Genomic DNA, 17857 nt, shown 5'->3' with positions numbered 1-17857 from the left:
TTGACCAACTCGAGGGGATCTACCTCATTTATATATATCATTTATATTTATTTATTTATGAAAGAGACATTTTTGTAAACAAGTTAAATGTGTTTAATGATAATACAAGCATGTGTAACACATATAGATGTCTTTCTTTCACAAAGACAGGAATATAAGTTTGTGTATTACCTGATTCTGATGACTTGCATTGATTGGAATCAGACAGTAATGATGATAACGCCCACATTTTCAAATGGAGGAGAAAAAAAGTTGTCCTTTCTGTACAATACCACATGAATGTGGTTGGTTTTTGGCATCTAATTCATCCAGCTTCCATACACTTTACAAGAAAAACATTGGCAGCAAATTCCGTAGCTTGCTTGATTGACATTCACGGCACCCGAGGGTCTTGTGAGATGACGCTGGCTGCTGCCGGGTTCATTATTATGAAAAAATGACCGAGAGGAAGGCCAGAAACACTTTTTATTTCAACAGACTTTCGCGCCGTCCCTTCCGTCAAAACTCTAAAGGCCGACTGCACATTTCCTATCTTCACAATAAAAGCCCTGCTTCATGCTGCCTGCGCTAACAAAATAAGAGTCTCGGAAAGCGATGAGCACGGCAGCTTTCTGAGGGATCGCTTGTGCACGCCAGTTTTCCGAGACTCTGTATTTAGTTAGCGCAGGCAGCATGAAGCAGGGCTTTTATTGTGAAGATAGGAAATGTGCAGTCGGCCTTTAGAGTTTTGACGGAAGGTACGGCGCGAGAGTCTGTTGAAATAAAAAGTGTTTCTCGCCTTCCTCTCGGTCATATTTTCATAATAATGATCTTGCAGCAGCCAGCGTCATCTCACAAGACCCTCCGGTACCGTGAATGTCATTTAAGTGACGTCTTGGTGAAGATTGATGATCACTAATTTTTAGGTCTATTTTTTTTAAAAGCCTGGCTGGAGATCGACCGACACACCCCCCGCGGTCGACTGGTAGCTCGCCATCGACGTAATGGGCACCCCTGCTGCAGATGCATTTGCAACTATATTACGTTTCCTTCCACCCACATTTAATGCGAAACAAACACTTACCAATCGACGGATTTAAGTTGCTCCAGTGTCAAAAGATGCGAAAGTCCTGATCGTTTGGTCCGCACATTTTACCGGCGATGCTAACGCAGCTATTCGGCCACGCTATGGCTATGAATAGCGTCAATAGCTTCAGTTTCTTCTTCAATACTTTCATACTCCAACCATCTGTTTCAATACATGCGTAATCTGTTGAATCGCTTAAGTCGCTGAAATCCGAGTTTGAATCCGAGCTAATGTCGCTATATCTTGCTGTGGTATTCCCATTGTTTGTTTACATTGGCAGCACTGTGTGACGTCACAGGGAAATGGCCAGTGTCTTCGCAGAGAGCGAAAATAAGGCACTTTAAAGCTTTTTTTAGGGATATTCCAAGACCGGTAAAATTTTGAAAAAAACTTCAAAAAATACAACAAGCCACTGGGAACTGATTTTTATTGTTTTTAACCCTTTTGAAATTGTGATAATGTTCCCCTTTAAGAGTCCCATGAATAATTCGGCGGCTATTAATGGTGAAAGTAAACAATGACGTGGACATTACCTCATACTTGCTTTGCTCCACCCTCAGCCGCTCTATATTCTGGGCCGTCTGATTGATTTGCGACAACAGACTGCTGGGGTCTCCCAGTTGAGGATTTTTCTCGTAAACTCCCTTCATCTTCCCCAGGGCCTCACTGAGGGACAGAAAAGGGAAGTTTAGGAGTTTCCTGCAGAGCTCAGGTCCGACTGAGGGATCCGAGAGGTCGTCGTGTGTCACAACATGAACATTGCATTCTCCCGAGAAGAAGAGGCGTGTACACACAAACAAACACACACCTACTATCTACTTCTTTCTGCAAATCTCTGCCAATTTCCTCCAGTTTCTGTTGCAGCTTCTTGCGGCGCTGCTCCGGCGGGAGGTGGGTGAAGTCCTCCGTCACCACGGGCTGCCGAGAGGTCACATAGGAAGTGGGCTTTAATAACTCTCCACTTGCGCTGGACAATGAAGGAAAAGGAAATACAACACCGCACCCAGGAGGAACACCGAGGGGCCCAAAGTTGGACTTCAGCTCACTTTTTTGCAGCTCGTTTTCAAATCCGGCAATGGCCGTTCAAGTCATTTAGAAGTCTTATTTGGTAATGCTGGCATTAGTGAGCTGATCCCTAGACTTTTAAAGTTAAAAAAAACAACACCGTTTATCACATTTATTAGGTTTTTCCTCATTTTTATTAAAAAGGCCACACTGAAAAGAAAAAGGAAATAATACTGCTCTGATTCTTGAATGCAGTCCAATTCTGTATGACGTAATAAATGAAAGCTAAGCAATATACAATGTTATGAGAATAAAGTCACTATTTTTTTAAACAAGGTAATATTATATAAGTAAGACTTAAGTTGTACTATAACAGGGGAAAAAATATGAAAATACTGATTTTTTAAGATAACTAAATTGTAATTTCACGAGAATTAAGTTAAAAGTAAATTAAGTAATATTAACAAATAATTTGTGATATGAGAAAAAAAGGTGTCTTTTTTTTATTGTAAAATACAAAGATGTAATTTTTCAATTTTTGGGGGAATTTAAAAATAATTAAAATAATGCCCAAAAAATATTTAACAAGGTCGTAAAATTATGGAGAAAATACTGATTTTTAAGATAACTAAATTGTGTTTTTCAAAGAATTAAGTTAAAAGTAACTCAAGTAATATTGACAAATAATTTGTTATACTATGAGAATAAAGTTGTCATTTTATATTTATTTTTTTAATTGTTAAATAAAAAAGTTGTACTATTAAAGGAGAAAAAATATGATGAAAATACAGATTTTTAAGATACTAAATTGTAATTTTACGAGAATTAAGTTAAAAGTAAATTAAGTAATATTAACAAATACTTTGTGATATGAAAAAAAATAAGTTTTTTTATTTTTTTATTTTTTATAAATTGTAAAATACAATGATGTAATTTTACAAATTTTATGGGAATTTAAAAATAATTAAAATAACGCAAAAAATTATTTAACAAGGTCGTAAAATTATGGAGAAAATACTGATTTTTAAGATAACTAAATTGTATTTTTCAAAGAATTAAGTTAAAAGTAACTTAAGTAATATTGACAAATAATTTGTTATACTATGAGAATAAAGTTGTCATTTTGTATTTATTTTTTTAATTGTTAAATAAAAAAGTTGTACTATAAAAGGAGAAAAAATATGATGAAAATACTGATTTTTAAGATACTAAATTGTAATTTTACGAGAATTAAGTTAAAAGTAAATTAAGTAATATTAACAAATACTTTGTGATATTATGAAAAAAAAAGTTGTCTTTTTTTTTATAAATTGTAAAATACAATGATGTCATTTTACAAATTTTATGGGAATTTAAAAATAATTTAAATAACTCAAAAATTATTTAACAAGGTCGTAAAATTATGGAGAAAATACTGATTTTTACGATAACTAAATTGTATTTTTTAAAGAATTAAGTTAAAAGTAACTCAAGTAATATTGAAAAATTATTTGTTATACTATGAGAATAAAGTTGTCATTTTGTATTTATTTTTTTAATTGTCAAATACATATAAAAAGGTAAGTTGTACTATAACAGGGGGGAAAATATGATGAAAGTACTGATTTTTAAGATAACTAAATTGTAATTTTACAAGAATTAAGTTAAAAGTAAATTAAGTAATATTAACAAATACTTTGTGATATTATGAGAAAAAAAGTTGTCTTTTTTTTTTATTGTAAAATACAATGATGTCATTTTTCAATTTTGGGGGGAAATTTAAAAATAATTAAAATAATGCCAAAAAATTATTTAACAAGGTCGTAAAATTATGGAGAAAATACTGATTTTTAAGATAATTAAATTGTATTTTTCAAAGAATTAAGTTAAAAGTAACTTAAGTAATATTGACAAATAATTTCTTATACTATGAGAATAAAGTTGTCATTTTTTATTTATTTTTTTAATCGTCAAATACATATAAAAAGGTAAGTTGTACTATAACAGGGGGGAAAATATGATGAAAATACTGATTTTTAAGATAACTAAATTGTAATTTTACGAGAATTAAGTTAAAAGTAAATTAAGTAATATTAACAAATACTTTGTGATATTATGAGAAAAAAAGTTGTCTTTTTTTTTTATTGTAAAATACAAAGATGTAATTTTTCAATTTTTGGGGGAATTTAAAAATAATTAAAATAATGCCCAAAAAATATTTAACAAGGTCGTAAAATTATGGAGAAAATACTGATTTTTACGATAACTAAATTGTATTTTTCAACGAATTAAGTTAAAAGTAACTCAAGTAATATTGAAAAATTATTTGTTATACTATGAGAATAAAGTTGTCATTTTGTATTTATTTTTTTAATTGTCAAATACATATAAAAAGGTAAGTTGTACTATAACAGGGGGAAAAATATGATGAAAGTACTGATTTTTAAGATAACTAAATTGTAATTTTACGAGAATTAAGTTAAAAGTAAATAAAGTAATAATAACAAATACTTTGTGATATTATGAAAAAATAAGTTGTCTTTTTTTTTATAAATTGTAAAATACAATGATGTCATTTTACAAATTTTATGGGAAATTAAAAATAATTAAAATAACGCAAACAATTATTTAACAAGGTCGTAAAATTATGGAGAAAATACAGATTTTTAAGATAACTAAATTGTATTTTTACAAGAATTAAGTTAAAAGTAAATTAAGTAATATTGACAAATTTGTGATACTATGACAATGAAGTTGTCATTTTGTATTTATTTTTTCAACTGTCAAATACATATAAAAAGGTAAGTTGTCATATAACGGGGGGAAAAATATGATGAAACTATGTTGAAAATAATGATTTTTAAGATAAAAATTGTAATTTGACGAGAATTAAGTTAAAAGTAAATTAAGTAATATTAACAAATACTTTGTGATATTATGAAAAAAAAAAGATGTCTTTTTTCCATCCATCCATCCATCCATCCATCCATCATCTTCCGCTTATCCGAGGTCGGGTCGCGGGGGCAGCAGCCTAAGCAGGGAAGCCCAGACTTCCCTATCTCCAGCCACTTCGTCTAGCTCTTCCCGGGGGATCCCGAGGCGTTCCCAGGCCAGCCGGGAGACATAGTCTTCCCAACGTGTCCTGGGTCTTCCCCGTGGCCTCCTACCGGTTGGACGTGCCCTAAACACCTCCCTAGGGAGGCGTTCGGGTGGCATCCTGACCAGATGCCCGAACCACCTCATCTGGCTCCTCTCGATGTGGAGGAGCAGCGGCTTTACGTTGAGCTCCTCCCGGATGGCAGAGCTTCTCACCCTATCTCTAAGGGAGAGCCCCGCCACCCGGCGGAGGAAACTCATTTCGGCCGCTTGTACACGTGATCTTATCCTTTCGGTCATGACCCAAAGCTCATGACCATAGGTGAGGATGGGAACGTAGATCGACCGGTAAATTGAGAGCTTTGCCTTCCGGCTCAGCTCCTTCTTCACCACAACGGATCGATACAACGTCCGCATTACTGAAGACGCCGCACGTCTTTTTTTTTTAATAAATTATAAATCACAATGATGTAATTTTACAATTTTTAGGGGAATTTAAAAATACTTAAAATAACGCAAACAATTATTTAACAAGGTTTTAAAATTATGGAGAAAAAACAGATTTTTAAGATAATTAAATTTGATTTTTACAAGAATTAAGTCAAAAGTAAATTAAGAAATATTAACAAATAATTTGTGATATTATTACTGTCATTTTTTTTTTTTTTTTTAATTGTCAAATACATATAAAAGGTAAGTTGTACTATAACAGGGGAAAAAAATAAATATTTGACCGAATTATTGATCGGAAAAAAATTATTCTGATACAATTATGTAATTTGACAAAGTTTTGGAATTAAAAAAAAAGGAAAAAATTGGCCAAAAAATTATTTAAAAAAAGTCAAAAAATGATGATGAAAATATTGATTTTTAAGATAACTAATTGTAATTTTACGAGAATTAGGTTAAAAGTAAATTAAGTAACATTAACAAATTATTTGTGATATTATGAGAATAAAGTTGACTTTTTTATATATGTATTGTTAAATACATATTAAAGGTATAATTTGATCGGGAAAAAAATGCTTCTGATACAATGATGTAATTTTACAATGTTCTGGGAATTTAAAAAAAAAAGGAAAAAATATGCCCAAAAATAATTGACCAAAGTCGAAAAATAATGATGAAAATACTGATTTTTAAGATAACTAATTGTAATTTTACGAGAATTGGGTTAAAAGTAAATTAAATAATATCAACAAATAATTTGTAATACTATGATAATAAATTTGTTGTTTTTTTTTTTTTTATTGTAAAATACATATAAAAAGGTTGTACTATAAAAGAGGAAAAAACACAAATTTGACCGAATTATTGATGGGAAAAAAATATTTCTGATACAATAATAATTTTACAATGTTTTGGGAATTTAAAAAAAGGAAAAATTATGCCAAAAATGATGATGAAAATACTGATTTTTAAGATAATTAAAGTGTAATTTTGCGAGAATTAAGTTAAAAGTAAATTAAGTAATATTAACAATTAATTTGTGATACTATGACAATAAAATTGTCTTTTTTTTCTTTTTTTTAATTGTTAAATACGTATAAAAAGGTAAGTTGTACTCTAACAGGGGAAAAAACATACATTTGACCCAATTATTGATCAGGAAAAAAATGCTTCTGATACAATGATGTAATTTTAAAATGTTTTGGGATTTTTAAAAAAAGAAAGAATATGACAAAAATTATAATGAAAATACTGATTTTTAAGATAATTATATTGTAATTTTACGAGAATTGTGATAAAAGTAAATTAAGTAACATTAACAAATAGTTTGTGATATTATAAGAATAAAGTTGTCATTTTCGGGGGGTTTTAAATTGTAAAATACATGTAAAAATGTATTTTGTACTTTAACAGAAGAAAAAACATAAATTTGACCAAATTATTGATCGGGAAAAAATGTTTCTAATACAATGTTGAATTTTTTAAATGTTTCTTGGAATTAAAAGAAAGTTAAAATAATGGCAAAAAATAATTTACCATAGCCGAAAAATTATAATGAAAATACTGATTTTTAAGATAACTAAATAGTAATTTTACGAGAATTAAGTTAAAAGTAAATTAAGAAATATTAACCAATAATTTGTGATATTATGAGAATACAGTTGTCTTTTTGGGGGATTTTTAAATTGTAAAATACATGTAAAAGGTATGTTGTACTATAACAGGGGAAAAATATACATTTGACCAAATTATTGATCGGGAAAAAAATGTTTCTAGTACAATTATGTAAATTTACAATGTTTTGGGAATATAAAAAAAAAGTTTAAATAATGCCAAAAATAATTTAACAAAGGTTGTAAAATAATGAAAAAAATACTGATTTTTAAGATAGTTGTAATTTTATGAGAATTAAGTTAAAAGTAAATTAAGTAATATCAACAAATAATTGGTGATATGAGAATGACGGGCCAAGCGGTGTGCAGCTTTAGCGGTCGCGGAGGCAAAAACTCGGACATGGGAAGAGTTCGGGGAAGCCATGGAAAACGACTTCCGGACGGCTTCGAAGCGATTCTGGACCACCATACGGCGCCTCAGGAAGGGGAAGCAGTGCACTATCAACACCGTGTATGGTGCGGATGGTGTTCTGCTGACTTCGACTGCGGATGTTGTGGATCGGTGGAGGGAATACTTCGAAGACCTCCTCAATTCCACCAACACGTCTTTCTTTGAGGAAGCGGTGCCTGGGGAATCTGTAGTGGACTCTCCTATTTCTGGGGCTGAGGTCGCTGAGGTAGTTAAAAAGCTCCTCGGCGGCAAGGCCCCGGGGGTGGATGAGATCCGCCCGGAGTTCCTTAAGGCTCTGGATGCTGTGGGGCTGTCTTGGTTGACAAGACTCTGCAGCATCGCGTGGACATCGGGGGCGGTACCTCTGGATTGGCAGACCGGGGTGGTGGTCCCTCTCTTTAAGAAGGGGGACCGGAGGGTGTGTTCCAACTATCGTGGGATCACACTCCTCAGCCTTCCCGGTAAGGTTTATTCAGGTGTACTGGAGAGGAGGCTTCGCCGGATAGTCGAACCTCGGATCCAGGAGGAACAGTGTGGTTTTCGTCCTGGTCGTGGAACTGTGGACCAGCTCTATACTCTCGGCAGGGTTCTTGAGGGTGCATGGGAGTTTGCCCAACCAGTCTACATGTGCTTTGTGGACTTGGAGAAGGCATTCGACCGTGTCCCTCGGGAAGTCCTGTGGGGAGTGCTCAGAGAGTATGGGGTATCGGAATGTCTTATTGTGGCAGTCCGTTCCCTGTACGATCAGTGCCAGAGCTTGGTCCGCATTGCCGGCAGTAAGTCGGACACGTTTCCAGTGAGGGTTGGACTCCGCCAAGGCTGTCCTTTGTCACCGATTCTGTTCATAACTTTTATGGACAGAATTTCTAGGCGCAGTCAAGGCGTTGAGGGGTTCCGGTTTGGTGGCCACGGGATTAGGTCTCTGCTTTTTGCAGATGATGTAGTCCTGATGGCTTCATCTGGCCGGGATCTTCAGCTCTCACTGGATCGGTTCGCAGCCGAGTGTGAAGCGACCGGAATGAGAATCAGCACCTCCAAGTCCGAGTCCATGGTTCTCGCCCGGAAAAGGGTGGAGTGCCATCTCCGGGTTGGGGAGGAGACCCTGCCCCAAGTGGAGGAGTTCAAGTACCTAGGAGTCTTGTTCACGAGTGAGGGAAGAGTGGATCGTGAGATCGACAGGCGGATCGGTGCGGCGTCTTCAGTAATGCGGACGTTGTATCGATCCGTTGTGGTGAAGAAGGAGCTGAGCCGGAAGGCAAAGCTCTCAATTTACCGGTCGATCTACGTTCCCATCCTCACCTATGGTCATGAGCTTTGGGTCATGACCGAAAGGATAAGATCACGGGTACAAGCGGCCGAAATGAGTTTCCTCCGCCGGGTGGCGGGGCTCTCCCTTAGAGATAGGGTGAGAAGCTCTGCCATCCGGGAGGAGCTCAACGTAAAGCCGCTGCTCCTCCACATCGAGAGGAGCCAGATGAGGTGGTTCGGGCATCTGGTCAGGATGCCACCCGAACGCCTCCCTAGGGATGTGTTTAGGGCACGTCCAGCTGGTAGGAGGCCACGGGGAAGACCCAGGACACGTTGGGAAGACTATGTCTCCCGGCTGGCCTGGGAACGCCTCGGGATCCCCCGGGAAGAGCTAGACGAAGTGGCTGGAGATAGGGAAGTCTGGGCTTCCCTGCTTAGGCTGCTGCCCCCGCGACCCGACCTCGGATAAGCGGAAGATGATGGATGGATGGATGGATGGATGGATGGATGGAAGAATGAAGTTGTTTTTTTTGTTTTAATAGTAAAATACATATAAAAAATAATAATTTTATACTACAGTAAAGTTGTGACATTCCAAGAATAAATTCTTAACATTTTAAATATGCCAGAAAACCTTTTTTTTTTTTTACTATGTTAGGGTTGTAATATAATGAGAAAAATAAGGTAAACTAAGAAAATTGTATTTTTCCAAGAATGAAGTTCAAAGTGAGTTAATATCAAAATTTAACAAGACAACAAAGTTGTCGTATTGCAAGAACAGTTTTGAAATAAATTAATTAAAAAAATCTGCATTTTCCAAGTATTACCCACTTTTTGTCCCTCACAACTTAATTACTGCCTTTTTCCTCACAATGCTCTACCCTCCTTCACCAGCAGGGGGCCACCTTTCCAATGCAAACTTGACCTTTCCAAACACGTCCAAACTGACAGTTGACTTTGACAAGTTAGTATTTGCAGGAGGAAGGTGGCCCCCTGTGCGAGTCGCCCAGTTTGCACCAATAAAACGTGGTCCTTATTACCGGGGGGAGCCTCTCCGGGGTGAACTTCTGGTAAATACACAGTTGAAAATGAATGAAGTGGAAACCAGAGATAAGAAATACAAAATGAAAAGGGGGTGCAGATGTAAAGACACAGCAAGTGCAGACCCCAGTGGGTGATGCTCTCTACCTTTTTTAGCTGGACTCACCGATCTCCTGAGTGTGCGGAAGGACTGGATTCTGGGTTTGACTGTCTTATTGATCTCCTTCAAATAGTACGACAGGGGTTCCCGGCCGAACTTGGGGGACGGGGGTCCGTTGGTGGGTGAAGGGGCCGGAGGGTTGGAGAAAGGCGGGAGCAAGGACGGGGAGAGCTGGAATGAGGGGTGGGGGGGCGGGTACGGGGGTCGCAGGCGGGTCGAAAGGGGAAGTATTGGGGCGGGTTGACAAATAAGAAGGAGACAAAAAGAGACAAACAAGGTGACAAGAGAAAGAAAAAGACACGGTCAACACCTGAAAAGCACACCACCAAGCCGAGAGGACGACACACACACACACACACACGCACACGCACACACACACACACACACACACACACACACACACACACACACACACACACACACACACATTTGTATTTCTTACCTTCTTGAGACCTCCGAAAAATGCCTACCTCTTTAGGACCACCCTTTGTAGATATATACAAATTGGCAGTTACAACATTAATAATATATACATACCATGTAAATATAAAAAATATATGTTTTTAGTATTTTGGGGGATTTTGAATCTTCATTATTTACTTTATTTTGTTTATTATTTGGGCCAAAAGGGGGCGCATTTCGATTTCTTACACACACTTGTTATTTCATATGTTGACCAGAGGGGGAGCACTTTTAAAAGCGACACACAGTCAATTTTAAAAAAGCCCTCTTTTTTGGGACCACCCTCATTTTAAAAGATTTGACCACCAGGGGTGCAAATGAGACATTTACCGATGTGTATTTACAACATTAATAATATATACAAACTATGCAAATAAAAAAAAGTCAACCTTTTAGTTGATTATTTTGTTTTTGATTTTTTTTTGTAATTGTTTTTTAATCTTCATTATTTACTTCAAGTTATTACAGTATGTCTCTATTTAAAAAAATGTTTTAATTATTATTTATTTGGGCAAAAGGGGGCGCAATTCAATTTCTTACACACAGTTGTTATTTCATATGTTGACCAGAGGGGGAGCACTTTTAAAAGCGACACACAGTCAATTTGAAAAATCCCTCTTTTTTGGGACCAACATAATTTTAAAAGATTTCACCACCAGAGGTGCAAATGAGACATTTATGGATTTGTATTTAAAACATTAATTATATATAAAAACTATGAACATGTAAAAAAGTCAAGCTTCTAGTTACTTATTGTTTCTGAAATGTTTGTTTGTAATTGTTTTTTAATCTTCAATATTCACTTCAAGTTATTCACTATGTCTCTATATACATATTTATTTATTTGGGCCAAAGGGGGCGCATTTCAATTTCTTACACACACGTATTTCGTATGTTGACCAGAGGGGGAGCACTTTTAAAAGCGACACACAGTCAATTTTTAAAAAGCCCTCTTTTTTGGGACCACCATAATTTAAAAATATTTCACCACCAGGGGTGCAAATGAGACATTTACCGATGTGTATTTACAACATTAATAATATATACAAACTATGAAAATAAAAAAAAATCAACCTTTTAGTTGATTATTTTGTTTTTGATTTTTTTTTGTAATTGTTTTTTAATCTTCATTATTTACTTCAAGTTATTACAGTATGTCTCTATTTAAAAAAAAAATTAATTATTATTTATTTGGGCAAAAGGGGGCTCATTTCAATTTCTTACACACACTTGTTATTTCATATGTTGACCAGAGGTGGAGCCCTTTTAAAAGCGACACACAGTCAAATAAATATCCCTCCTTTTTGGGACCACCCTCATTTTAAAAGATTTCACCACCAGGGGTGCAAATGAGACATTTACTGATGTGTATTTACAACATTAATGATATATACAAACTATGAAAATAAAAAAAAGTCAACCTTTTAGTTGATTATTTTGTTTTTGATTTTTTTTTGTAATTGTTTTTTAATCTTCATTATTTACTTCAAGTTATTACAGTATGTCTCTATTTAAAAAACAAATTAATTATTATTTATTTGGGCAAAAGGGGGCGCAATTCAATTTCTTACACACACTTGTTATTTCATATGTTGACCAGAGGGGGAGCACTTTTAAAAGCAACACACAGTCAATTTGGAAAATCCCTCCTTTTTGGGACCACCATAATTTTAAAAGATTTCACCACCAGGGGTGCAAATGAGACATCTACGGATTTGTGTTTACAACATTAATTATATATACAAACTATAAAAATGTAAAAAAGGCAAGCTACTAGTTAATTATTGTTTTTGAATTTGTTGCTTGTAATTGGTTTTTAATCTTCAATATTCACTTCAAGTTATTACAGTATGTCTCTATATACATATTTATTTATTTATTTGGGCCAAAGGGAGCGCATTTCAATTTCTTACACACACTTGTTATTTCATATGTTGACCAGAGGGGGAGCACTTTTAAAAGCGACACACAGTCAATTTGAAAAATCCCTCCTTTTTGGGACCACCCTCATTTTAAAAGATTTCACCACCAGGGGTGCAAATGAGACATTTACCGATGTGTATTTACAACATTAATGATATATACAAACTATGAAAATAAAAAAAAGTCAACCTTTTAGTTGATTATTTTGTTTTTGATTTTTTTTTTTGGAATTGTTTTTTAGTCTTCATTATTTACTTCAAGTTATTACAGTATGTCTCTATTTACATTTTTTTTTTATTATTATTTATTTGGGCAAAAGGGGGCGCATTTCAATTTATTACACACACTTGTTATTTCATATGTTGACCAGAGGGGGAGCACTTTTAAAAGCGACACACAGTCAATTTGAAAAATCCCTCCTTTTTGGGACCACCATAATTTTAAAAGATTTCACCACCAGGGGTGCAAATGAGACATCTACGGATTTGTGTTTACAACATTAAATTATATATACAAACTATAAAAATTTAAAAAAGTCAAGCTACTAGTTAATTATTGTTTTTGAATTTTTTGCTTGTAATTGGTTTTTAATCTTCAATATTCACTTCAAGTTATTACAGTATGTCTCTATATACATATTTATTTATTTATTTGGGCCAAAAGGGGCGCATTTCAATTTCTTACACACACTTGTTATTTCGTATGTTGACCAGAGGGGGAGCACTTTTAAAAGCGACACACAGTCAATTAAAAATCCCTCCTTTTTGGGACCACCCTCATTTTAAAAGATTTCACCACCAGGGGTGCAAATGAGACATTTACCGATGTGTATTTACAACATTAATAATATATACAAACTATGCAAATGTAAAAAAGTCAACATTTTAGTTGATTATTTTGTTTTTGAATTTTTTTGTTTGTAATTGTTTTTTAATCCTCATTATTTACTTCGTTATTACAGCATGTCTCTATTTACATTTTCTTTTTATTTATTATTGATTTGGGCAAAAGGGGGCGCATTTTAATTTCTTACACACACTTGTTATTTCATATGTTAACCAGAGGGGGAGCACTTTTAAAAGCGACACACAGTCAATTTGAAAAATCCCTCTTTTTTGGGACCACCCTAATTTTAAAATATTTCACCACCAGAGGTGCAAATGAGACATTTATGGATTTGTATTTACAACATTAATTATATATACAAACTATGAACATATAAAAAAGTCAAGCTTCTAGTTAATTATTGTTTTTGAATTTTTTGCTTGTAATTGGTTTTTAATCTTCAATATTCACTTCAAGTTCTTACAGTATGTCTCTATATACATATTTATTTGGGCCAAAGGGGGCACATTTAAAATTCTTGCACACACTTGTTATTTCGTATGTTGACCAGAGGGGGAGCACTTTTAAAAGCGACACAGTCAAATAAATATCCCTCCTTTTTGGGACCACCCTCATTTTGAGAGATTTCACCACCAGGGGTGCAAATGAGACATTTACCGATGTGTATTTACAACATAAATAATATATACAAACTATGCAAATAAAAAAAAGTCAACCTTTTAGTTGATTAATTTATTTTTAAATTTTTTTGTTTGTAATTGTTTTTTAATCTTCATTATTTACTTCAAGTCATCACAGTATGTCTCTATTTACATTTTTTTTTTAATTATTATTTATTTGGGCCAAAGGGGGCGCAATTCAATTTCTTACACACACTTGTTATTTCATATGTTGACCAGAGGGGGAGCACTTTTAAAAGCGACACACAGTCAATTTGAAAAATCCCTCTTTTTTGGGACCACCATAATTTAAAAAAAAATCACCACCAGGGGTGCAAATGAGACATTTACCAATGTGTATTTACAACATAAATAATATATACAAACTATGCAAATAAAAAAAAGTCAACCTTTTAGTTCATTATTTTGTTTTTGATTTTTTTTGTTTGTAATTGTTTTTTAATCTTCATTATTTACTTCAAGTTATTACAGTATGTCTCTATTTACATTTTTTTTAATTATTATTTATTTGGGCAAAAGGGGGCGCATTTCAATTTCTTACACACAGTTGTTATTTCATATGTTGACCAGAGGGGGAGCACTTTTAAAAGCGACACAGACAATTTGAAAAATCCCTCCTTTTTGGGACCAACATAATTTTAAAAGATTTCCCCACCAGGGGTGCAAATGAGACATTTATGGATTTGTATTTAAAACATTAATTATATATACAAACTGTGCAAACAAAAAAAAGTCAACCTTTTAGTTGATTAATTTATTTTAAAATGTTTTTGTTTGTAATTGTTTTTTAATCTTCATTATTTACTTCAAGTTATTAAAGTATGTCTCTATTTACATTTTTTATTATTATTATTGATTTGTGCAAAAGGGGGCGCATTACAATTTCTTACACACACTTGTTATTTCATATGTTGACCAGAGGTGGAGCACTTTTAAAAGCGACACACAGTCAAATAAATATCCCTCCTTTTCTGGACCACCCTCATTTTGAGAGATTTCACCACCAGGGGTGCAAATGAGACATTTACCGATGTGTATTTACAACATAAATAATATATACAAACTATGCAAATATAAAAAAAGTCAACCTTTTAGTTAATTATTTTGTTTTTGATTTTTTTGTTTATAATTGTTTTTTAATCTTCATCATTTACTTCAAGTTATTACAGTATGTTGCTATATACATATTTATTTATTATTATTATTTTTTATTATTAATTTGGGCCAAAAGGGGCGCATTTTAATTTTTTACACAAACTTCTTACACATGTTGGCCAGAGGGGGAGCACTTCAAATTTTTACACACACTTGTTATTTCATATGTCGACCAGAGGGAGAGCACTTTTAAAAGCGACACACAGTCAATTTGAAAAATCCCTCCTTTTTGGGACCACCATAATTTTGATAGATATCACCACCAGGGGTGCAAATGAGACATTCTATATTAGACGCAATAGTTTTCCGTATTGGGTCCATGATTTCGGTCCTAACTTGTTCAGACCTTCTCATATGGAAGGTACTTGTCCTTGTTGTCTCAAGAAAGGTACAAATACAAGAACACACACACACACACACACACACACACACACACTACAAACAAAGCACATCAATAATCATTCTAAAAACAATCAGAAAACAAACATGTGCAGCAGCCAAACTACCAATACTGGGGGCTCACCACAACTTTGTGGACTTTTGTCAGATAATTATCTGTTTTGTCATCCAAACCTGCAGTAAATGTATTGTTTAAAACAATTTTAAGGTGTGGGGAGTTCACCTCAAGAATAGAGAAATTAGAATAAATATTAATACTGCCTTATATTTGGGTCACTATGGAAAGTTTGATCATACTTACAAATGAAATATCAAAATTAGTTCCTTTAAAAATTGGGTTACGTAATTAATGAGGACTTTAGTTTCTCGACATGCTTATTTGGGGTAAAAACCCTAAAACATTATATGTGAAGAATATAAATCTAAACAATGTAAGGAAATGTAAAGGAAGTAGGTTTTATTCAAAAATTTTATCAAATTTAAAATAACACAATATTAATAGTGATGAATAATACAGTACTTCTTTTTTATTATTAATATAAATGTTTTAAAAAAAAATTCAAATTAAAGATGCTTTGAAAATAAAAAATAGTGGAGTGACGTACTTTATTTGTCCTATAATTAAAAAAATAATAATTATAGAAACTTTAAAAATACAAAAGAGTAGAGTGATTTATAATATAATTGTTTTTAATAATTTTTAAATTAGAAAAAGCTGTGAAAAAAGTGTGATTTATTAACAGTATTTTATTTAACAATAATTTTTTGTAATATTTTTTTTAATTAGCGATGCCTTAAAAAAATTCAGTAACAAAACTTAAAATGACAAATAATACATCTCTAGTTTGTATTGAATAGCTTCCATTTTGTCAAATAAATATAAATTCACAAGCACGATCACTGGAATAATATATGACAATATATATTTTTTTAATATATTAATCATTATTTTTATTGTTAAATATTTTTATTTACTACATTTTGTTTACTTACACATTTCCGAAGTAAAAAAAAAAGTCGTTTTTCTCCACCAGCAGGTGTCAGCCTTTTCAATTGTTATCATATTGGTTTATAATAATGGTAATCTTTTTTGTTTTTTTTTATAATAATACAAGTGTTTGATAAAAAAAATATAATAAATGTGTCTGTTTCATAAGTTAGACACAAAACTGGTCCATTTGTTCTATTACTTGCTCATTAGTATCGCACCTTTCTTTGTATTTAATGTAAATTGAAGTTGTATTTACATTTGTTTCGTATTAATTCTATGTTTTTTTGCCTAACTTGTAAATATGTAAACCCTGTTTGATTAATTTAATCCTTTATTTTCTATTGTTTTCTTATTGTGTTTAATGGCTTTTATGTAGTTGGTATAATTATTATATTAAGTTCATTTTATCATTTTTTCCTCTTTTCTAGCGCTTTTGAGAGTGTTGTAGTTATCATTTCTTCTTGTAATTGAGATGTTGTGTCAAACAATCCCTTGGGGATCATTAAAGTCTCTTTCAGTCTAATTAGGCTTCCAAGTGTCTAATAATAAACAAAACCCAAAAACCAGTGAAGTTGTCACGTTGTGTAAATGGTAAATAAAAACTGAATACAATGATTTGCAAATCCTTTTCAACTTATTATATTCAATTGAATAGACTGCAAAGACAAGATATTTCATGTTCACACTGCAAATAATCATTAACTTATATTTAATGGCAGCAACACATTGCAAAAAAGTTGTCACAGGGGCATTTTTTTTTACCACTGTGTTACACGGCCTTTCCTTTTAACAACACTCAGTAAAGGTTTGGGAACTGAAGAGTCACATTTTGAAGCTTTTCAGGTGGAATTCTTTCCCATTCCTGCTTGATGTAGAGCTTAAGTTGTTCAACAGTCCGGGGTCTCCGTTGAGCTATTTTAGGGTTCATAATGCACCACACATTTTAAATGGAAGACAGGTATGGACTACAGGCAGGCCAGTCTAGTACCCGCACTCTATGAAGCCACGTTGCTGTAACACCTGGCTTAGCATTTTCTTGCTGAAATAAGCAGGGGCGTCCATGATAAGGTTGCTTGGATGGCAACATTGCTCCAAAACCTGTATGTACCTTACAGCATTAATGGTGCCTTCATGCTTTGGGCACTAATACACCCCCATACCATCACACATGCTGCCTTTTACACCTTGTGCCTAAAACTGGATGATTCGTATCGTCTTTGTTTGACACAATGTCCATAGTTTCCAAAAACAATTTGAAATGTGGACTCCTGAGACCGCAGAATACTTTTCCA

General features: G+C 33.6%; 1 protein-coding gene across 4 annotated transcripts in view; it reads right to left on the bottom strand.

Annotated features, from left to right (window-relative positions):
• Positions 1–17857, bottom strand: part of trip10a (thyroid hormone receptor interactor 10a) — a 101803-nt gene that overhangs the window by 9373 nt on the left and 74573 nt on the right. Inside the window, exons 10-13 of one of the 4 annotated variants that reach the window (XM_061905215.1) lie at positions 10116–10280; positions 9949–9975; positions 1875–1984; positions 1600–1732 (exon numbers count right to left, since the gene is read on the bottom strand). In XM_061905215.1, the coding sequence (XP_061761199.1) occupies positions 1600–1732; positions 1875–1984; positions 9949–9975; positions 10116–10280 (435 nt within the window). The remainder of the gene's footprint in view (positions 1–1599; positions 1733–1874; positions 1985–9948; positions 9976–10115; positions 10281–17857) is intronic. The other 3 variants (XM_061905216.1, XM_061905217.1, XM_061905218.1) reach the window with 3 other exon arrangements.

This window comes from Nerophis ophidion, linkage group LG07, assembly GCF_033978795.1.
Source record: "Nerophis ophidion isolate RoL-2023_Sa linkage group LG07, RoL_Noph_v1.0, whole genome shotgun sequence".
Classification (NCBI taxonomy): Eukaryota; Metazoa; Chordata; class Actinopteri; order Syngnathiformes; family Syngnathidae; genus Nerophis; species Nerophis ophidion.
The sequence above is the reverse complement of the archived record's forward strand: the minus strand, read 5'-3'. Positions and strand labels throughout refer to the sequence as shown.